At 45.8% G+C, this 18,834-nt stretch overlaps 1 protein-coding gene across 1 annotated transcript in view; it reads right to left on the reverse strand.

The window, feature by feature from the left end:
- lig1 (ligase I, DNA, ATP-dependent) overlaps nucleotides 1-18,834 on the reverse strand; it is an 80,814-nt gene that overhangs the window by 35,991 nt on the left and 25,989 nt on the right. Inside the window, exons 10-20 of the mRNA XM_083653397.1 lie at nucleotides 17,534-17,620; nucleotides 15,984-16,040; nucleotides 14,617-14,675; nucleotides 11,031-11,144; nucleotides 10,654-10,820; nucleotides 10,185-10,261; nucleotides 9,816-9,907; nucleotides 8,433-8,532; nucleotides 8,156-8,241; nucleotides 6,252-6,367; nucleotides 3,894-3,989 (exon numbers count right to left, since the gene is read on the reverse strand). Of these exons, the coding sequence (XP_083509523.1) occupies nucleotides 3,894-3,989; nucleotides 6,252-6,367; nucleotides 8,156-8,241; nucleotides 8,433-8,532; nucleotides 9,816-9,907; nucleotides 10,185-10,261; nucleotides 10,654-10,820; nucleotides 11,031-11,144; nucleotides 14,617-14,675; nucleotides 15,984-16,040; nucleotides 17,534-17,620 (1,051 nt within the window). The remainder of the gene's footprint in view (nucleotides 1-3,893; nucleotides 3,990-6,251; nucleotides 6,368-8,155; nucleotides 8,242-8,432; nucleotides 8,533-9,815; nucleotides 9,908-10,184; nucleotides 10,262-10,653; nucleotides 10,821-11,030; nucleotides 11,145-14,616; nucleotides 14,676-15,983; nucleotides 16,041-17,533; nucleotides 17,621-18,834) is intronic.

Below are 18,834 nucleotides of genomic sequence, written 5' to 3' on the forward strand. Positions count from 1 at the left end.
AAATAGTCCCTCCCACCTCCACCAATCTCCGTTTTAAAGCCGACTCAAACGTTAACTTCATCACAGGAATGCAGGTTTAACGATGTTTTGCGTTCTACATTAAATGAAGACATTACCGTTTGGCTGCTTGCTTTATTTTGTATGATAGATACGTATTGGCCAAGTATATTAACATTTAAGAGCGAAGAGTTTCAGGAAGTGAAAAGTGCAGCGGGGGCTCGCACTGCATGCATCTCTCTCTCTCTCTCTCTCTCTCTCTCTCTCTCTCTCTCTCTCTCTCTCTCTCTCTCTCTCTCTCTCTCTCTCTCTCTCTCTCTCTCTCTCTCTCTCTCTCTCTCTCTCTCTCTCTCTCTCTCTCTCTCTCTCTAAGGGCTCGCCCCCGCTCGTGCACGAGCCGAGGGAAATATCCTCTTTGTCGCCGAGAAGAGCCTGGTGACGCGAGGTTAAAAATCTCCGAAACGAAAATCAAAATTGTAAATAAGAGTTATTTTTGATAAACTGAGCACACAGGGGTGATTTAAATACTTACTTTGACCGAGTCAATTTTTTTCTCAACATCCAAAATTGTCATATTAACCCTTAACGGGGGTATAGTAGAGCTCAAACTGCTCTCCTGATAACACTGATGAAACTATGGCGCATTGATATGAACGGTGAACAGACCATTTAGCTAGGTGTCCATTATCACTGTACAATATCACTTTTTAATGGACACCTTGCAGCCAATCAGAATCGAGTATTCACCCAGACCATGGTATAAGCTTGGATAAGTTATGGAATATTGGTCTGTCATGCAACATAGAAGGACTAAGCTATTTCCCAACATCCTCCTTTATATAAAAGGGAGTAAGTGGGTTCTGCAATTTTGGTCACGTTTTTGGTTACACTCAAGCAATTGTGATGTCACTGATGATGTCATAGACATTGTGACATCATCACTGATGATGTCAGACATTGTGACATCATCTATGACCATCGTCTATGACATCATCAGTGATGTCACTCAAACAACTGTGGTTTTTGGTTAACACTCGATCAATTGCGACATCACTGATGATGTCATAGATATTGTGACATGATCATTGTGATGTCATCAGTGATGCATAGTTGGGCAATTGTGCGCTGCGCATGCCAATAGGGCAGGTGAGGCCACGCAGCAGCCGAGCTGCGGGTGAGGCCGCGTAGTGGCCGAGCTGCGTATGTGAGCTGCAGGGCCAGCTTGGTGAGCTGCAGGGAGGGCGAGCCCGCGCAGCGGGCGAGCCTAGGAATCAAGCGCGCATAGCGTGTGAGATGCCTAGTTTGATCAATTGTATCTGGAAATTATCCCAAAAACCCACAAAACATAACTGGGCAAAAAAAAGAAGAAGCCCTTGTTAAAAAAGTTTCCTTCCCTGCGAGAGTGAGGAGAGAGTGGAGAAAGAGCGGGAGAGGGAGAACAGCAAGGTGGGAGAGGAGGAGTAGGGCATCATGGAGAAGTCATGGTGACTTAGAAAGACAGAAATGATGAGGAGACAGCGAGAAGGTGTCTCCTCACCAAGAAGGTGAGTGAGAACAAGAGAGGAATGTAGCTTTGTGGAGTAATGGAAAGACAAGAGGCAAAAAGGAGAAAGGGCTGACGGCCGGTGTGTGAGAGAGACAGAGACAGAGAGAGAGAGACAGAGAGCGAGAGAGAGAGAGACAGAGAGAAAGAGAGAGAGAGAGAGAGAGAGAGAGAGAGAGAGAGAGATGTGTGAGGGCAGATGTGATGTGAAAATGAGACTCTCATTAGAGCATGAGAGAGGAGGCTAAACCTGGCTCATCATTTCCACAAAGTCTCTGTCTGGCAGGATCCAGTGGAGAGACATCGCAAGTGACAAATGAATGCGCAAATAATGGATGAAGACCAATCCGCAGTCCCTATCCAATATAGATCAAATTTCATTGCCTTTCTGTGACTTTCACTAACGAAGTCGGAGCGCTTCCATCCAGAATTGTATTCGTCTCTGGTTTGTTAATGTCTTTCAGCTCAGAAATGTTCAAGTGTTAAGTGATAAACAGTCTGGTTTCCATGACAGACGGGTCTGACGTGGAAAAGAGGCCTGATGTAGACCGCACCGTGGATCTATGCCTCCGCCAACAAGTGAGCAGTCGACATCCATGTCTGTCCAGACTTTGACGTTTGAGCCAAATGTGAAGAAATTCCCTCAAGGTGTTACTGAGATATGGCGTTACCGAGCTTGAAAATGGCGCTCGTGAGGTCACAGTGACCTTGACCTTTGACCACCAAAATGTAATCAGTTCATCCTTGAGTCCAAGTGGACGTTTGAGGCAAATTAGATGAAATTCCATCAAGGAGTTCCTGAGATATGGCCTTAACAAGCTTGAAAATGGCATTCGAGAAGTCACAGTGACCTTAACATTTGATCACCAAAATCGATTCAGTTCATCCTTGCGTGCAAGTCGACGTTCGAGGCAAATTTGATTAAATTCCGTCAAGGCGTTCCTCAGATATCACGTTAACGAGCGGTCGTGAGGTCACAGTAACCTTGAACTTTGACCACGTAAATATAATCAGTTCATCCTTGAGTCCAAGTGGACGTTTGAGGCAAATTAGATGAAATTCCATCAAGGAGTTCCTGAGATATGGCCTTAACAAGCTTGAAAATGGCATTCGAGAAGTCACAGTGACCTTAACATTTGATCACCAAAATCGATTCAGTTCATCCTTGCGTGCAAGTCGACGTTCGAGGCAAATTTGATTAAATTCCGTCAAGGCGTTCCTCAGATATCACGTTAACGAACATCGGACAGACGTACGAACGGACGGACAGCCAGAATCCATAATGCCTCCGGCCTGGCTATTGCCGGCGGAGGCATAAAAAAAAAGGGGGGGGACACTAATCACATCACATGACTGAAATAAATTATAATACATTTTGATATATTGTTGTAAAGTCACTTATTAGTAAGCATCTCGATATCCCACGACTTCCCGAATTCCTTAACTTTCCGTGTCTGGAATACAACTCTCTGAATTCAATGCGTGTGTTTCCATGCACACTAATAAACCGATCATTACCTGATTTCTGGAGTTACCATATTATTCAAGTGGTCGTGTAAACAGCATAGTCTTTCCGATATGCGTTATCGGATAAAGGCACTTATCGGATTATGAGAAATCCGATAAAGACACCTAGCTTTTTGCTGACTCTTGTGTTTTATTCAGTGTATGGCCCCATCTCAATGTCCACACTCACACTTTGAGGCGCGTTCCCGCTACTTACAGTAAAGTGCATGTAAACACGTCAATCAGATTATTGCCATCACCTGATTATTCCCGGTTATCGGATTATTGTGTGCATGTAAAACGCACTCACTCAATGACATCCAAGAAATGCCGGCATGGGCAGGGAAAAGCCTAAACGATTTAATAACAGAGACACAAATAAACCTTGAAGAGGGGAAGTCAGACAGATACAGAGGTAGAGAGAGAGAGAGGAGATGTGGCGGCACGGGAAAAGCAGACAGAACCAATGAGATAGTTGGACACAGCACCAAATAAAAAGAGAGAGAAAAGGCTGATAGGTAAGGGTGAGACAGAGAGGGTGAGACAGAGAGGGTGAGAGAGAGAGAGAGACACACACAGAGGGAGACACAGAGAGAGAGAGAGAGAGAGAGAGAGACACACAGAGGGAGACACACAGAGAGAGAGAGAGAGAGAGAGAGACACACACAGAGAGGGAGACAGAGAGAGAGACAGAGAGAGACACACAGAGGGAGACAGAGAGAGAGAGAGCGAGAGAGATAAATGGGTGAAGTTGTTATGCATGCCATTTGACAATCGGCGGTATTGAAAGTGGCTCCCTCTCCCCCTGGAGACGAGCCTGAGCGCTGCGTGTGCTGCCGTGCTTTACCTTGGGGATGCGAGAGATGATATCAGGGTATTTGCTGGTGTTGTCTTCTTGGTTGCGGCTGAATATTCGCACCTCGCCGCTCTCCAGGATGTGGATCTGTTTAAGTGTAACAACAAAAACAACAACAACAACAAAAAGGATCATTAAGTGGTTTGGTCAATGAGCATGCTGTAACTGAGACCTCCGATTTTAGGATGAAGCTTGGAAGATGTCAATAATAACGCCCTAATAGTCGACGAGAAGCGTCTTCGTCGGCCAACTTTTCGTTGGTCAGTTATTGGCAGAAAAAAAAGGATCTAAAATCAAACTCAAGTTTATGGCCACTGTGAAGCTGATTCAGGACATACACCAGCCTAACCACCCGCTCCACCACATCCTCCCTCCTAGTAAGGAAGAAAGGACTGGCCGTGTTCTACACAGAGGCAATCAGTTGTCTTTGCCAAAAACCAGAACAAATAGACTGAGAAACTCCACCATCTCCTGTGGCGTCAGGCTTTTTAATGGGCTGTAGCGTTGATTGTATTTTTGATGTTGGGGTCTGTTTTAACAATGCATAATGTATGTGTATTTTTTTGTTGTTTTTTCGAGTGTACATTCTGCATAATTCAATCATGTATTGCAAGTCAGAATGATTAAACTCAAACTCAAACTCAAACTCATGTTGTTTTTTTGTGCTGTGCACAGTGCTTCACAGTCACGGTCATTTTGGGCATGACGTAAGTAAGGGGTGTGTGAATGTTGGTAGCAAGCAGAATGCGGAAAAGACAGTCAGCCTGGTAGGCAGAGGGGAGAGTCCTTATTTCCTGTTGATCGCATGTTTAAACTTTGTTTCTGAATTGCTGCCATTGTTTCAAGTAGGCATACTGTATTGTTTGATGCTACAGACTGCACAAAATAAACATTCCCAACTCGGCTGCGGAGTCCAGGTGTTTGATTGGAGCCAACGAGTAGGACAGATAGCGTTAGCCTTACTTAGCCTCTCAGCATCTAATAATCCTTTCTGCCTGACTGTGTATGTAGCCTGCCTGTGCGCTTAAACATGGGTGACGCCGGATCAGGTCTGGAGTCTTGTATTAACGGGTCTATACACGGGTATATAAACTGGACACCCCACCCACCCATGCAGGGCTCTAGCGTGGTGTCACAGACAGACAATATATATATTTTAATAATTACATTAATATCATAAACGTGCGACGATTAGTCGACAAATGGCTTGAACTAACGACCACTAGTGCAGCAGGAAAATCGTAGTTTGAGGGCTGCCCTCGGTGCCCTGTGTGGGTTTCTTATGTTTTGAAGGTTAACAATTGGAATCTAATTATGGAGCACAGCCAGACACAGACGATGTGTGTATGAATTCAGTGGAGGCACGTGCACGCTCACTCACGTGCACGCTCACATGCACACATCATCAAATCCATGCACACACACACACACACGCAGGCTTGTGTAAGGTTATCCGTCAAATCCAAACAACCACACACACACCTTTCCTTGTCCACTGAATGCTTACACACAAGCACACACACACACACGCACACACACACACACACACACACACACACACAGGGAGTGCTTAATTGAGCAGTGTACCGTGAGTCCCTCTGCTGGATGTTTAAGGTAATGTCCACTGCAGTGTGGAGAGAAGGGGAGAGAGAGCGAGAGAGAGAGAGGACTTCATGGTGCTCGCTCTCTCCCTGTGTCTCCATGTCATGTGCTCTCTCTCTCCCTGCGTCACGTACGTTCCCTCTCTCTGCATGTCTCGCCCTCTCAATTCAACTCAGTTCAAAGACACTTTATTGGCATGACTGTCCAAAATGACTGCTAGAGGGGTTTACGTTACCATCTCTTGCTGTGTCTCTCTCTAAATTTCCCTCTTCCCACTGCAGTCTCTCGACCTCTCTCTCGCCCTCCCTCCCCCCATCTCGCTCTCTCTCTCATCCCCAATGGGAGAGGTAGCTCGCTCTACCTGCAGGCCTAGGGCAAAAGCGGCTCTACCGTTTATCTTGAAAGAATAGGCGCACACACACTGTGCAGACAGGGTAAAGAAACAGCACGTGCAACACTGCACACCCACACAAATTCAAGAGGACAAACACGAGTGAGCAAAAAAACTAAACAAAAACACAAAAACCCACACAGCAGCCATACCTCACAGTCACATACACAACACAACAGCCATACCTCACAGTCACATACACAAAGAACACAGCCAAAAGGTATATGCATGCATACAGAATTCAGCAGGCATATGGCTCAGTGCCAAACTCGGGAAAATCAAACAATTGCACTCCATCGAAAAGAGGGCATACGCACGCCTACTCACTCACGAGTCACACACACACACACACACACCTGCGCCCGCTCGCCGTCATATTTGTACTCGCAGGTGAACGCCGCCTCGTCGAATCTCTTCATCACCTCGCCAACGCCCTTGGTGGGATGGGCCAACATGGGTCTCAGAGGGACACCTGGGAAAAGATGAGAACCCAGGTCAGGACACCAACGCCACCAACACAGAGGCAGTCATGCAGTTTTCATGCATCGATCATACATAGTTAACTACCCCCTAAATAGTCCAGGCATTTTACGCAAATATGTGGGTCAACCTCACACTAATTGCAACAAAACCAAACTCAACTGATTTTGTATCCTCAATATGTCCTCAATGAAGGAAAAAAAGTGTTAAGGAAATGTATGAAGGGAAAGTTTTGAAAATGACCTAAATATGATGGTAGCCTATGGAAGCCTTTTTTTTTTTTTTTTTAATGTGCCATAAATCTCATCACTTATATCCTGTATGTGTTTTTTGCTTCAAGGAGAAAATAAAAAAAATAAAAATAAAAATGAAAATAAATGTTAAAAAATAAATAAAAAAATCGTTTTTGGTAGCATCATATAGGTAATTTTCAAAATTTTCCCTTCATACATTTCCTTAACACTTTTTTTCCTTCATTGAGGACATATTGAGGATACAAAATCAGTTGAGTTTGGTTTTGTTGCAATTAGTGTGAGGTAAAGTGACATTTTTACTGGACTAAAAGTCAAAAATCAGTTGTTCTTCTTGCTTCAGTTGGATGTCTGAGCTTCACTGTGCAGAATGATGTCTGTGCACAGTTTGACACTAGAAGACTGTTTTCACAATCGTCTGCTGAAAGTGGAAACGTCTCTGAGCTCACTGAAAAGGCCGTTTTCAACAAGCATGATTCGTGACATCACGAATCCTGGAGCCAATCCCTGTCCAGTATTCAGCATTTAAAGGGCCAACACATTCTCACTCCCAACTCGTCATTATAGTGCAGATCGGTCAGGAGCCCTTCTTGTCGTCACTTTGTCACGAGTTGAGAGTGAGAACGTGTTGAAAGCCTGTATTGTATGCTGTGACTAGTTAGGTTCTAGATCACCCTGATTGGTTGCTTTGGATTTTTAAATGAGGGAGAAGGAGGGGAAGTCATTTTAAGAACAAGATAATTTAACTTTTTTGGGGGGAAAACCATCGGACACAAATTATCATTCGAAGTAGAGTATTTTATATACATCTTGAAACATGACTTTAGGGGCTCTTTAGGAAATGAATTGTAAGTTGACCCGAGGAGAGGTTTTCTTCAGTTGACGGTCAGTTGAGCTGTGAGATGACGCATTCCCACATGACACAACAGCATCACTGTTTCCGTGACAACCCCTGTCGTTCAAATCATCTGATTCACGCTCTCATCTGGCCCCAATTTGAGAGTTGTCTAACTCGGTTCCCCCTCTGGGCGCGCCGCTAAGTTAAGCTTCAAAAGTAGCACGGAGGTTAAAGAATGAAACATCCCAATAAAAAAAGCCTCTAATTGTGATTACAGAGCATAGTGCCAATCATGGCAGGAGTGTAACGCTTTTGTCCCCGGGCCACATCAGCCACTTTCACTTTATCTCTCTCTTAGAATAGAACAGGCCCTCGGAATAATAATTGTGGATCTGCCAAGACAGAAGGTAGACTCATCTAACGGACCGGCCAAAACTCACTACAATTCAGATGGTGACTGCTATTAATTTCCTAACGTGGTACCAAGGGACCTTATCACAAATAGCTTGACAACGGCGTAATTGGCCGCTAAATCCCAAGTTTTAGCAGGACCTTGTATCTTTTAGGTGATAAATGATCCGACTCAAGTTAACTGACTCAGCCTCCCACTGAACGGATCAATAAACACGGGGGCCAATCACCGCTATAAAAATCGCACAGCATTTCCGCGCCTCCCGATTGGCCGGTTTACCTGGGGTGAGCTTGCAGTGATTGGGTAGCTGGTCTATGCCCTCCTTCAGCAGAACCGGGATGATGACATCGTAATTGGGCATCTCGCTGGATGGCAGAGCGGGGGTGGGTTGGGGGGAAGAACAAAGAAATCAATATGATCCAAAATTAAAGTCAACAGAATGAGTGACTCTGGGAATGAGGCAGAGGGCTTAAGGGGGATAGATAGAGTGTTGTGGCGGTGCCGCTGAGCGACTACTGCAAAGTGAAGGGAGGGGGCGTGTCTAGGCGTGTCTTACCAGTACGTCTGTTTGAGAATCAGGCTCTTCTCGTCTATCCACGCCTTCTTGCTCTCGGCACTCATCCCCTTCCCCGCGTCGATCACAGCGGGGGGGAAATCTACAGTGTGTGTGTGTAGGGGGGAGGGCGGTAGGGGGATTAATCTCACACAGTTCTGTCTGTTTGAACGTTCGTACGACACAACATTTGCTGGATGAAGGTTCAAAGGCACTAGTAGAAAGACCATGAGATATAAAAGAATTGCAGAGCTGCGCAATTATTAATTGTATACAGTAGAGCTACACTATCTCAGTTTTAATTTCCATTTCAGACAATGAATAATTGTTGAATTTAGACACAGTGGAATGTTTCATTTCATTTTTTAATTTCCACTGTGGTTGAAAATAGTATAAAGATGTTGCAAACAAAGACATGCAAGAAGGGCAATTACTGTAAATGATTTTGTTCCCCAGATCAAGACTAATAATCATGACCACATTAAATGCTGGACGATTAGTGAATATTGTGCTAAAATAAAAGGAAATATTAGAAATATTAATGATGATGAAATCTAATGATCAATTTCAGCCCTAAAACCAACGTGCTCTTATTTGACGTGCCTGATTAAATAGCGGTTAAATAAAGAAAGAAAGAAAGAAACCGTTGAAAAAAACATTTTCAGACCAGACCACAGATCAATGCAAATTTCCCCGCCAAGCCTCTGGTGTAACTGACTCTTATTAAAGCATAGCGAGAATTGCCAATAAGCCACGAATACTAATGAGTGAGGAATGCATTATGGGTCTGCTCGGTGCTGACAGACAGCGAGCAGCGATGGCGGAGGGCGAGGGGGCGGACGCCTCCTGGAGGTGTTGTGGAACAAATTCAACAAAACACTGGTAAGGTGAGGATTTAGACGCTCAATGGCATCATACCTCGTCACCGCTGTTCTAGTTATTTTTGCCCTTTTCAGGGGGAGGGGGAGGAGGGGTTCAAATCCCATCCCCACCCTTCACCTGGACACACGCACAGGTTTGGACGTGCTTTGTAACACTGCTTTCGCAACTGCTCTACAAATGTCAAGTTTGTTTATTTCTATAGCCCTGTATCACATGCATGTCTCAGAGGGCTTTACAGATTAGCTCCAAGTGATCAACAATCAATACAAGTATTATTCTCTGCTCTCACACTTTACTCCCCCTTTCATCTAACAGCCAGGTTTCTACTGTATTTAAACAGCATAACACCATCAGATCCTGTGTATTGGTATTTCTCAATCACTCAACCAGAGAGAGAGGAGAAAAAAAAAAAAAAAAATCAAAACCCAATTTCAAGAGGCGAACAGAGCGAAACCCCCAGCTCTGCGTGGGGGTGCGACGACTTTAATGTCCCGGCCAGGCTACCTTGTCCGGGCGGGGTCAGACAGATGGCCTGGCTCAGCGCTGCCAGGACACTCTGCTCCGCCAAGCCGATCCTCAGCTTCCCCGCCAGGGACCTGTCAATCAAAACCACAATAGGAGTCAACGTTCACGCCCAAAGAGCGCCTGATAGCTGTACGCTCGAATAGGCAAACAGACCTGCAAATAGAAAGACGTTTGCGATATGTCTGTGTGTGTATAGACATGCAGATTTATTTGTGTGTGTGTGTGTGTGTGTGTGTGTGTGTGTGTGTGTGTGTGTGTGTGTGTGTGTGTGTGTGTGTGTGTGTGCGCGCGTGTGTAGACATGCAGATTTGTGTGTGTGTGTGTGTGTGTGTGTGTGTGTGTTTTTACCTGACTATGTAGCGGGCCTCGGAGAAGCGGCATGCCACAAAGAGGCCTTTGATGATGTCGATTTTCTTATTCATGGCCTGGGGCGGCCGAGAGGAAATTGAGATTCACCAGAGGACGAGCGAGGAAGAGACAGAAGGCAGAGAGAGAGAGAGGGAGGTCACACAACTCCATGTTCAACCCACGGCGAAGGGAAAAAAGATAAACCACACAGCAGCAAAAGGAAAATAATTTTCTCCAGACATGGCAGCCAGCTGACGACTTCATCAAAAGGTTAGAAAAACGTACCATACAATCTTCCCTCCGCAGTAAACAAATAAACGAAGAATTACCTTTTGAAAACACACATGAACATTATCTCCCCCCCCCCCCCCTCCTCCCCCTCCCCCATTTTAAACAGACAAATTGAGAGAAAACATTATTTTGCCCAGGTCCATTTTCCTCGTAATGAAAATGGTATTGTGTGGCTCACCGAGTGACCACTCATGCTGGCAATTTCCTTCAATTTGCGGAACACGCCCCCTGCTGTCAGGCTGGCCGGCTGGAACATCGTGCGCTGGTTGCTACGGGAGCTCTCGGCCACCAGGCCCAGATCCCCTTTCTCCTGCGCCTCCGCCTTGATTTTCTCCAATTGTCGCCCTGGCAACGAGACAGAGGCGGTAAATAGCAGCCACTCACCGGCTGATGAGCAGAGAAGGGACGGCTTGCCAATGAAGCTGGGAATGTGGGAGAGCAAGTGTTTGGCTGCAAAATAATGTGAGTGTGTGTGTGTGTGTGTCTGTCTGTGAGAGTGTGTGTGAGTGAGAAAGTGAGTGTGTGTGTGTCTGTGTCTCCGTGTGTATCCATTACCGGTTGCTTGGGCAACAGCTTTCATCAGCACCGTATCTCCCACGCCCAGCTCCATCCCCAGGTAGGCCGGACCCAGCTGGTTCAGACACAGGTACACACAGCACAGCAAGTCGTCTGGAGGGGGGGGGGAAACACGCACGCAAATGCAGACATGAATCCACACGACACAGATGTGTGCAGGGTTCCCGCAACTTTCTAAACATCAAATTCAAGGACTTTTCGAGGAGTTTCCAGGCACGACTCGGCTCAAGGTTAATGACCGTTTCAACACTGAGAAGGTTTCTAATGAGAACCAGCAGGCTTTGCAGAAGCTCACAGACCACAAATAAAAAGGGAGAGAGGCTTGAATGTGTTCGCACTTCTCAGCGTAAACCCATTTACTAACGTCAAAGTGATCATCTCAAAGATTTCAGTTTCGTTCAATTTATTTTGGCGACACCTATGGTGATGAGCGGTAATTGCAGGTGAGATCCGAACAGTGTGGTATAATGTGACGTTAGTCAATTTGTTCGGCCATATTAAGGACCTGCAATGCTAGCAGAGACCGGGAAAAAGGTAGCTTCACACAAGAGTTGTCAGTAACCTACAGAGTGAGTCTGTTGTGTTAGCTCCGCCCACCCTGTGTCACCACACAGACACCAAGTTCATAAATGCTGCAACACTGAAAATGCAAAGGCTTCTATCAAGGCTCAATCACCATTGTGTTAAGTCAGGCCCATAAATATTTGGACATCGACACAATTTTCATAATTCTGGCTCTGTACACCACCACAATGGACTTGACATGAAACAATCAAGATGTGCTTTAAGTGCAGACTTTCATTTAATTTGAGGGTTTTTACATCCAAATCATGTTAACAGTGTAGGACTTACAACAGTTTCTACATGTGCCCCCCCCCCCCTTTTTTTTAGGGACCAAAAGTAATTGGACAAACTAACATAATCATGCAATTGTCCAATGGGTTCTGAAGCATTTGACTGAATAGGAGCAGATAATATTGTCCGAAACACTTCAGAATGTATTCTGCTGCTGTTGTCAGCAGTTGCATCATCAATAAATACAAGTGAACGAGTTCCATTGACAGCTATATATGCCCACGCGTGGGCATGTATAGCTGTCAATGGAGATTGAAATGGAACTGACAGTCATACATGTCCACGCGTGGGCATGTATGACTGTTTATAGAACTGATTCCCTTGCATTTAATGATGATGTGACTACTGACAACAGCAGCAGGATGAATTCTGATGTGTTTCTGGCAATATTATCGGCTCGTATTCAACCAAATATTTCAGAACTCATTGGACGATTGTGTTCGTTTGTCCAATTACTTTTGGTCCCTTAAAATTAAATTTGATTCCCTTAATATGTAATGTAGTTCCTACACTGTTCACCTGATTTAGATATAAATACACTCAAATTAAAGATGGAATTCTGCAATGAAAGCACATCTTGATTGTTTAATTTCAAGTCCATTGTGGTGGTGTACAGAGACGAACTGATGAAGATTATGTCCAATGTTTAAATATATACTGTATGGAGCTAAATGTAACTCAGATGGTGATAGCTAGTGACTTAACAGACATTTATTTAAATTAATCTTTGAGATTATCACTAAATTTTCAAGGCCCACATTTTTCTCTCTCAAATTCACAAACTTTGAAGGATTTCAAGTACCTTTGGGAACCCCGACAGACACAAATAAACACAAACAGAAAAACACAAAGACAGACACAGATGCAGACACCAACACACACACACACACACACACACACCAGGGTCCGACGGATGGCACGGGGCCAGTAGAAGTTTATGCATGCCAAGCTGATTGGCCAGTCACTTGCCCGGCCAGGCCAGTGATGGCCAATCAGAGTCTGCGACATAGAGAAGAAGATGTCATCATTTTTAAGACACGTGAGCGATGAAATGTATCGTGATTCGCTGAGATACATGTGGGGAAGGCGCCGAAATGCATTGTGGGGCACGCTGTGCCTGCCGCCTCTACTACAAAAAATAAATGAATATATTCCGAAAGAGGGGCTTTCGACTTTTGTGGAAGCAACAATACTCATGGGTGGAAAACAGCAAGAAGTTTTGTAGTTTGCTGCCGATTCCCTGCAAAGGCCGACATGCGCAGGACAAAAGTAGAAACCACTTAGCGGATGCAGAAGCTTTTTAACGCAGCCTACCGCAGCGTAAAGAGTGAGCAGCCCTTCACCGCTTACGAAGAGATGCTCGCTCTTCTAAAGAAGAACGGCGCCGAAGTGGGTTCAACTTCCCAATATATCAGCGATGTGGCACGTCGAAGGCAAGCTTAAGTTCAGAACTAGTGTAAATCTGCTCATACATTACAGGGCTCAGACCCAAAACGTGACTGTTATTGACGGTGTCATCTCATCTCGTGCGTGAGAGAGAGGGAAAGAGAGTCGAGTGAGTCTGACTCACACACACACACACCCCGACAAAGACAAGCCTGCAGATATACACACACACACAAAGAAACACACACACTACCAGAAAACACATCAATATGAAGACACAGACTCGCAGGGCAAGACATCGCACACCAACAAACACACACACACATCAATGAACTGACTCATCTTCCCACTTTTATGTGCAGCCTGGCTTCATCATCACCTCCTTGATAGAGGGGCTGGCAGCCAGCCTGCAGTGTGGGGCTGGCAGCCAGCGGTGTGGGGCTGGCAGCCAGCCTGCAGTGTGGGGCTGGCAGCCAGCGGTGTGAGGCTGGCAGCCAGCCTGCAGTGTGGGGCTGGCAGCCAGCCTGCAGTGTGAGGCTGGCAGCCAGCGGTGTGAGGCTGGCAGCCAGCCTGCAGTGTGGGGCTGGCAGCCAGCCTGCAGTGTGAGGCTGGCAGCCAGCGGTGTGAGGCTGGCAGCCAGCCTGCAGTGTGGGGCTGGCAGCCAGCCGGCAGTGTGAGGCTGGCAGCCAGCGGTGTGGGGCTGGCAGCCAGCCGGCGGTGTGAGGCTGGCAGCCAGCCGGCGGTGTGAGGCTGGCAGCCAGCCGGCGGTGTGGGGCTGGCAGCCAGCCGGCGGTGTGGGGCTGGCAGCCAGCGGTGTGGGGCTGGCAGCCAGCCGGCGGTGTGGGGCTGGCAGCCAGCGGTGTGGGGCTGGCAGCCAGCCGGCAGTGTGAGGCTGGCAGCCAGCCGGCGGTGTGAGGCTGGCAGCCAGCCGGCGGTGTGGGGCTGGCAGCCAGCCGGCGGTGTGAGGCTGGCAGCCAGCCGGCAGTGTGAGGCTGGCAGCCAGCCGGCGGTGTGGGGCTGGCAGCCAGCCGGCGGTGTGAGGCTGGCAGCCAGCCGGCGGTGTGAGGCTGGCAGCCAGCCGGCGGTGTGGGGCTGGCAGCCAGCGGTGTGAGGCTGGCAGCCAGCCGGCGGTGTGGGGCTGGCAGCCAGCCGGCGGTGTGGGGCTGGCAGCCAGCCGGCGGTGTGGGGCTGGCAGCCAGCCGGCGGTGTGAGGCTGGCAGCCAGCCGGCAGTGTGGGGCTGGCAGCCGGCGGTGTGGGTCTGGCAGCCAGCCGGCAGTGTGGGTACATCAGCGCGCGTTATGGGAGAGATAAAACACCATTTACCTGGAGAGAGCAGCAGCACGGAGCGGAGCAGGTTGGACAGTGTCTCGATGTTCCTCAGCCTAGGGAACGAGTGACATCGGGAACGCTTTGAGACAAGGGAGACCAGCTCAACCAGGGTATATGCAGGAATTCAATACCTTTTTAGACCTTTTTTAAATGCCTTTTCAATATATTTTAAGACCTCGACGCCACTTTCGCCACATCAGCGATGTTTCACCACGATACGATATTATATAGAATGATTGGACAACCATTTAATGCCTGCTTTTATTCATCTTATAGTACCTTGCACACATACATTTTTTGCACGGGTGGCTCCAGTGGGAATGCACTGCCAGGGCTAATGCCAGGTTGTAGCCATTGAGCACACTTTTTGGATTGCTACATAGTGGCACTTGGTGTGAAAAGTTTGGGAACGTCTCTTTTAGCCTATTGATTTGTTTGGGAAGAGGATTTACTCGTGGGGAAAAACTGAACAGATATCATTGCCAGAGACCCTTTTTTTATTTGTTTGGGAAGAGTGTTTACTCTGAACAGATTCAAGAACTGAACTGAAGTGAACAAACTGAATGTCTAACTTTTGTTGTTTATTTATTGTTGAATCCCCGAAGAGTGGTGTTTTTTTTACTTTGAAATCTTAATTTTTGAATACCATCTGGTTTGGTTGGTTGCCTGCAAAGATATTGTTCTTTTGTGCCACTGTGGGTGATTTTCATTGTACCTCCAAAACACTGAATTATATTGAACTTCTTCCTCTGATTATTGCTGTATTTGTTTGCATTCTGCTTGGTGGTTCAGATTTATGCTATGTGGGTTTATGGCAAAGCGTATGGAGCACTGATTCATCATGTGTCCATGTGGGGAACATCTATTATTAATGTTTGTTTAACTTGCCCCGGTCACTTTGCAAGAATGGCCCCCGGCCAGTCTGTAAAAAGGTGTTTTCAATTTGAGAATCAGCAGACAGGCAAGTCCAAAACGTATTTAAAACTTGTGATCTGGGTTCTTATTGTGACCCTGATGCAAAATTCCATGACTTTTTGATGACTTTCCATAACTAACATAATAAGACAGTATGCTTTCAAGACCTAAAAATTATATTCCTTCCTTGTTGCTTTTTAGCGCAGAAAACTTAACCAGACTGTAGCTCCAATACAGTTGGGCTTGCTGTGGTGAAAAAAAAAGTATTCCTTTTAAGTGACCTATTTGTAAAACCCCCTGACTTCCCCCCAGAATTGATCAAATTTCTCAATTGCCCCAGTATTGAATATACCTTTCTAAATTCCTTGATATTCCAGAAATGCCAAGCGGGAAGACGGTATATTATGTCGTCTGTATATCCTCATTAAGAACAAAACTCTTCTTACCTGCCAGAATCCTCTTCGATCTTCTCAAAGGTGCGAGCCACAGCCAAGTACGGCACTCTGGAGAGGTGATGAGCATGTAGTTAGGCCAGACATCGACACTGACACATTTACATTTTGGCCCACTCAGCTATCCAGAGCGAGCAGCAGCAATTAGTGCAACAGCAGAACATGCTTCGATTCCGACATTCGCCGACATCACATGCAGTCGATAGCGAGGAGGTCAAAGGTCAAGAGCTGCAGCGGCCCGATAACAGATGGAGCGAGTATTCCTGTGTCCCTACAATGACTTGAACAGAGAGATATCAAACGGACAACTATTACCCGCCATATGGTAGGAAAGCAAATACAGTAAGTCGGCTTCACACAGACCTCAAATTACCATAGGAGAATTTCTCTGTTGAGACATGTTCCGGTGCACCCTGGGATTTAAAATAAATGCTTTGTAAACATTATGAACATCGCAGTCCTTCAAATGAATCTCCAGGTATGCCGGGGGAGAAAGACCTGCTGTATCTTATATTGAGATGTGGGGAAATAACCCGAAACAAAACCTCGTTGACTGAACAATGGAGATAATAACTGGCTATTAATGACACCATTCAATTAAAAATGAAATAACCCCCCCCCCCCCCCCAACCCAGTTTACTCCCATGTCGGGTGACAAAACTACTGTATGATGGAAAATACAAGCAAAAATTTATTTACTAAGCCTACTAAATTATTTTATTCTTATTTTGTTTACTTTGATAACATGACATGCTTTCTGGGACGTCCCGGTGGCTCACCCGGTAAAACGCGTACCATAAGGCATTGTCCTTCACAAAGGAGTGCCCCAAGGCAATGGTAGGGGAAACACTGCATTTCATCTGCCATACATTTTCCCATAGACATTTCGTAAAATGCTTATAAAAATAGTTTTACTTGGTCAAACCAAGCGATTCAGCTATATTTAGAGGAGAAACCAAGGGTTCTGTCGTACCTGGATGGTGCACGCGCGCAGCACCATCCAGGTACGACAGAACCCTTTGCCCCCGCTGCAAAAAATATATCCATGTACAGTATATCCTAGAGGAAAGCCTGGATCTAAACTCAAAGAGTTTCCAATTACTTTACACTCCAACTGCTACCCTGCCCTGAGAATTGTATTCCTAAAAAAAAAAAGTCAAAAAAGGGTAAAAAGTAAAACATCTGTCTCCCACTGCAGTTGGGCTTGCTGAAGAGAAGTGGTCATACAAAGTAGAAAAACAGCAGACAACCACAATTTGGTAAAATAAGTGCGTGAAGTTGGAAAATACACTGTGGTATATTCCTGCAAAAAGACCCATTTGCAAAACTTCTGGATCTTCCCCAGAAAATGTATCACATTCCTTGGCTTTCCCTGTCTGGATCTGGAATACACTATTTCAATGAATACACCTCGCAATATTCCATGATATTCCAGAAATGCCACGACCAGCGGGAAACACGGTTCAAGGTATTTATAGACATGGATCACATTTGTGGCTGAGGTGAGAGGTGAACAGGCTGAGTGAAAGGTGGGTGGGGCTTACTTCTGGCCCCGCCCCCAGCAGGCGTGGTCCACAGGGTGGTAGTTGGGTCGGGACGGGTCGTAGTCCGTCTGTCCTGAAGACTTCTCCCTGTGGAAGAAGACAAGACGACAACATTGAGACATTTCAAAGTGTAAGCAGCGTTGGAGAAGCTACTTTGAAAGGACACATTGGAACGTTGGAAGAAGTCCACAGCAAAGTTAACCTCAAGGGAAATACTTTTGTTAACTGAAGTTATTTAGAGAAAGTAGTTCAAACTTTGCCTGGGTCCACTCCAGACCTTCCAAACCACCCACTCCACCGAGTTGAGTTTTGGCTGCTTCTGGTCCTGCATTGGGACATCGCAACAGCGATTTCCTCAGTCGAAAGAACGACTTGTCCAATGAGCACCGAGGGGGACTGACGATTATCCAATCAGCGTCAATAAACAGAGCAAGGGGCGGGACTAACGTCGTTGTCAAGTGTGCCGAGAAGTAATAACAATGGCGGCCGCCATAGACGCTGCTATCAAGGCTGTTTTAAATCGATTAAAAGTCCCAATTACTTTGAAATCTGAACAGCACTCTGCTTTGAGGACATCATTATTCAAAGGGGAGATTTATTTTTTGCGTTCTCCCGACTGGATTAACTAACGTTAGATTCAGGGGGATCCGTTGGTCTCTTGTGATTGGTTAGGGAAACGCAATTCCCCGGGGGGATTTCCCTCATGGAATCGAGTGGAGATGATGTCGGGGTAGAATATGGAAATGGAGTGTAACGAGTTGACAATTCAGTCTGATATCAGGCTACTTCCAACTGTTTAGTAAGAAATTAGCATATCTACTTTGCCAACGTTATATAATACAAAATCACACAGCTGCAAAAAAGAAAAGATCCACTGATGAGGATGCTGAAAAAATGACAGAAGAAAACATTTATTTAAACTTTGTCTATAATCCCACACGGCAAGAAACTAGTCAGACCGAATAATACAATCTAGGTCAGAGTAAGAAGTGCAAAGCATGTTAACTTTCTTTTGTGTAATGTCCCCCTCGTCTCTCCTCTCCCTCTCAAAAGACACAGCGACTAAAAGATACCAAAATAAAAAGGATGGGAGCAATTCCTTTCTGGCGAAAAATAATTGGTAGTTGAAGTCGCTAACAAAGCGTCAAAATGGCACACACACAAAAGAAAGGGAAAAATGAATTAGCCTAACTGCTGCTACTATCAGTTTAATTGCATGTAGTGAATATAACACTGCTTTTGAGATAACTGGTGTGAAACTATAATAATAATAATCAACTGACAAATGGGTTGTCAGACTC

This window comes from Poromitra crassiceps (assembly GCF_964638095.1).
Source record: "Poromitra crassiceps genome assembly, chromosome: 17".
Lineage (NCBI taxonomy): Eukaryota > Metazoa > Chordata > Actinopteri > Beryciformes > Melamphaidae > Poromitra > Poromitra crassiceps.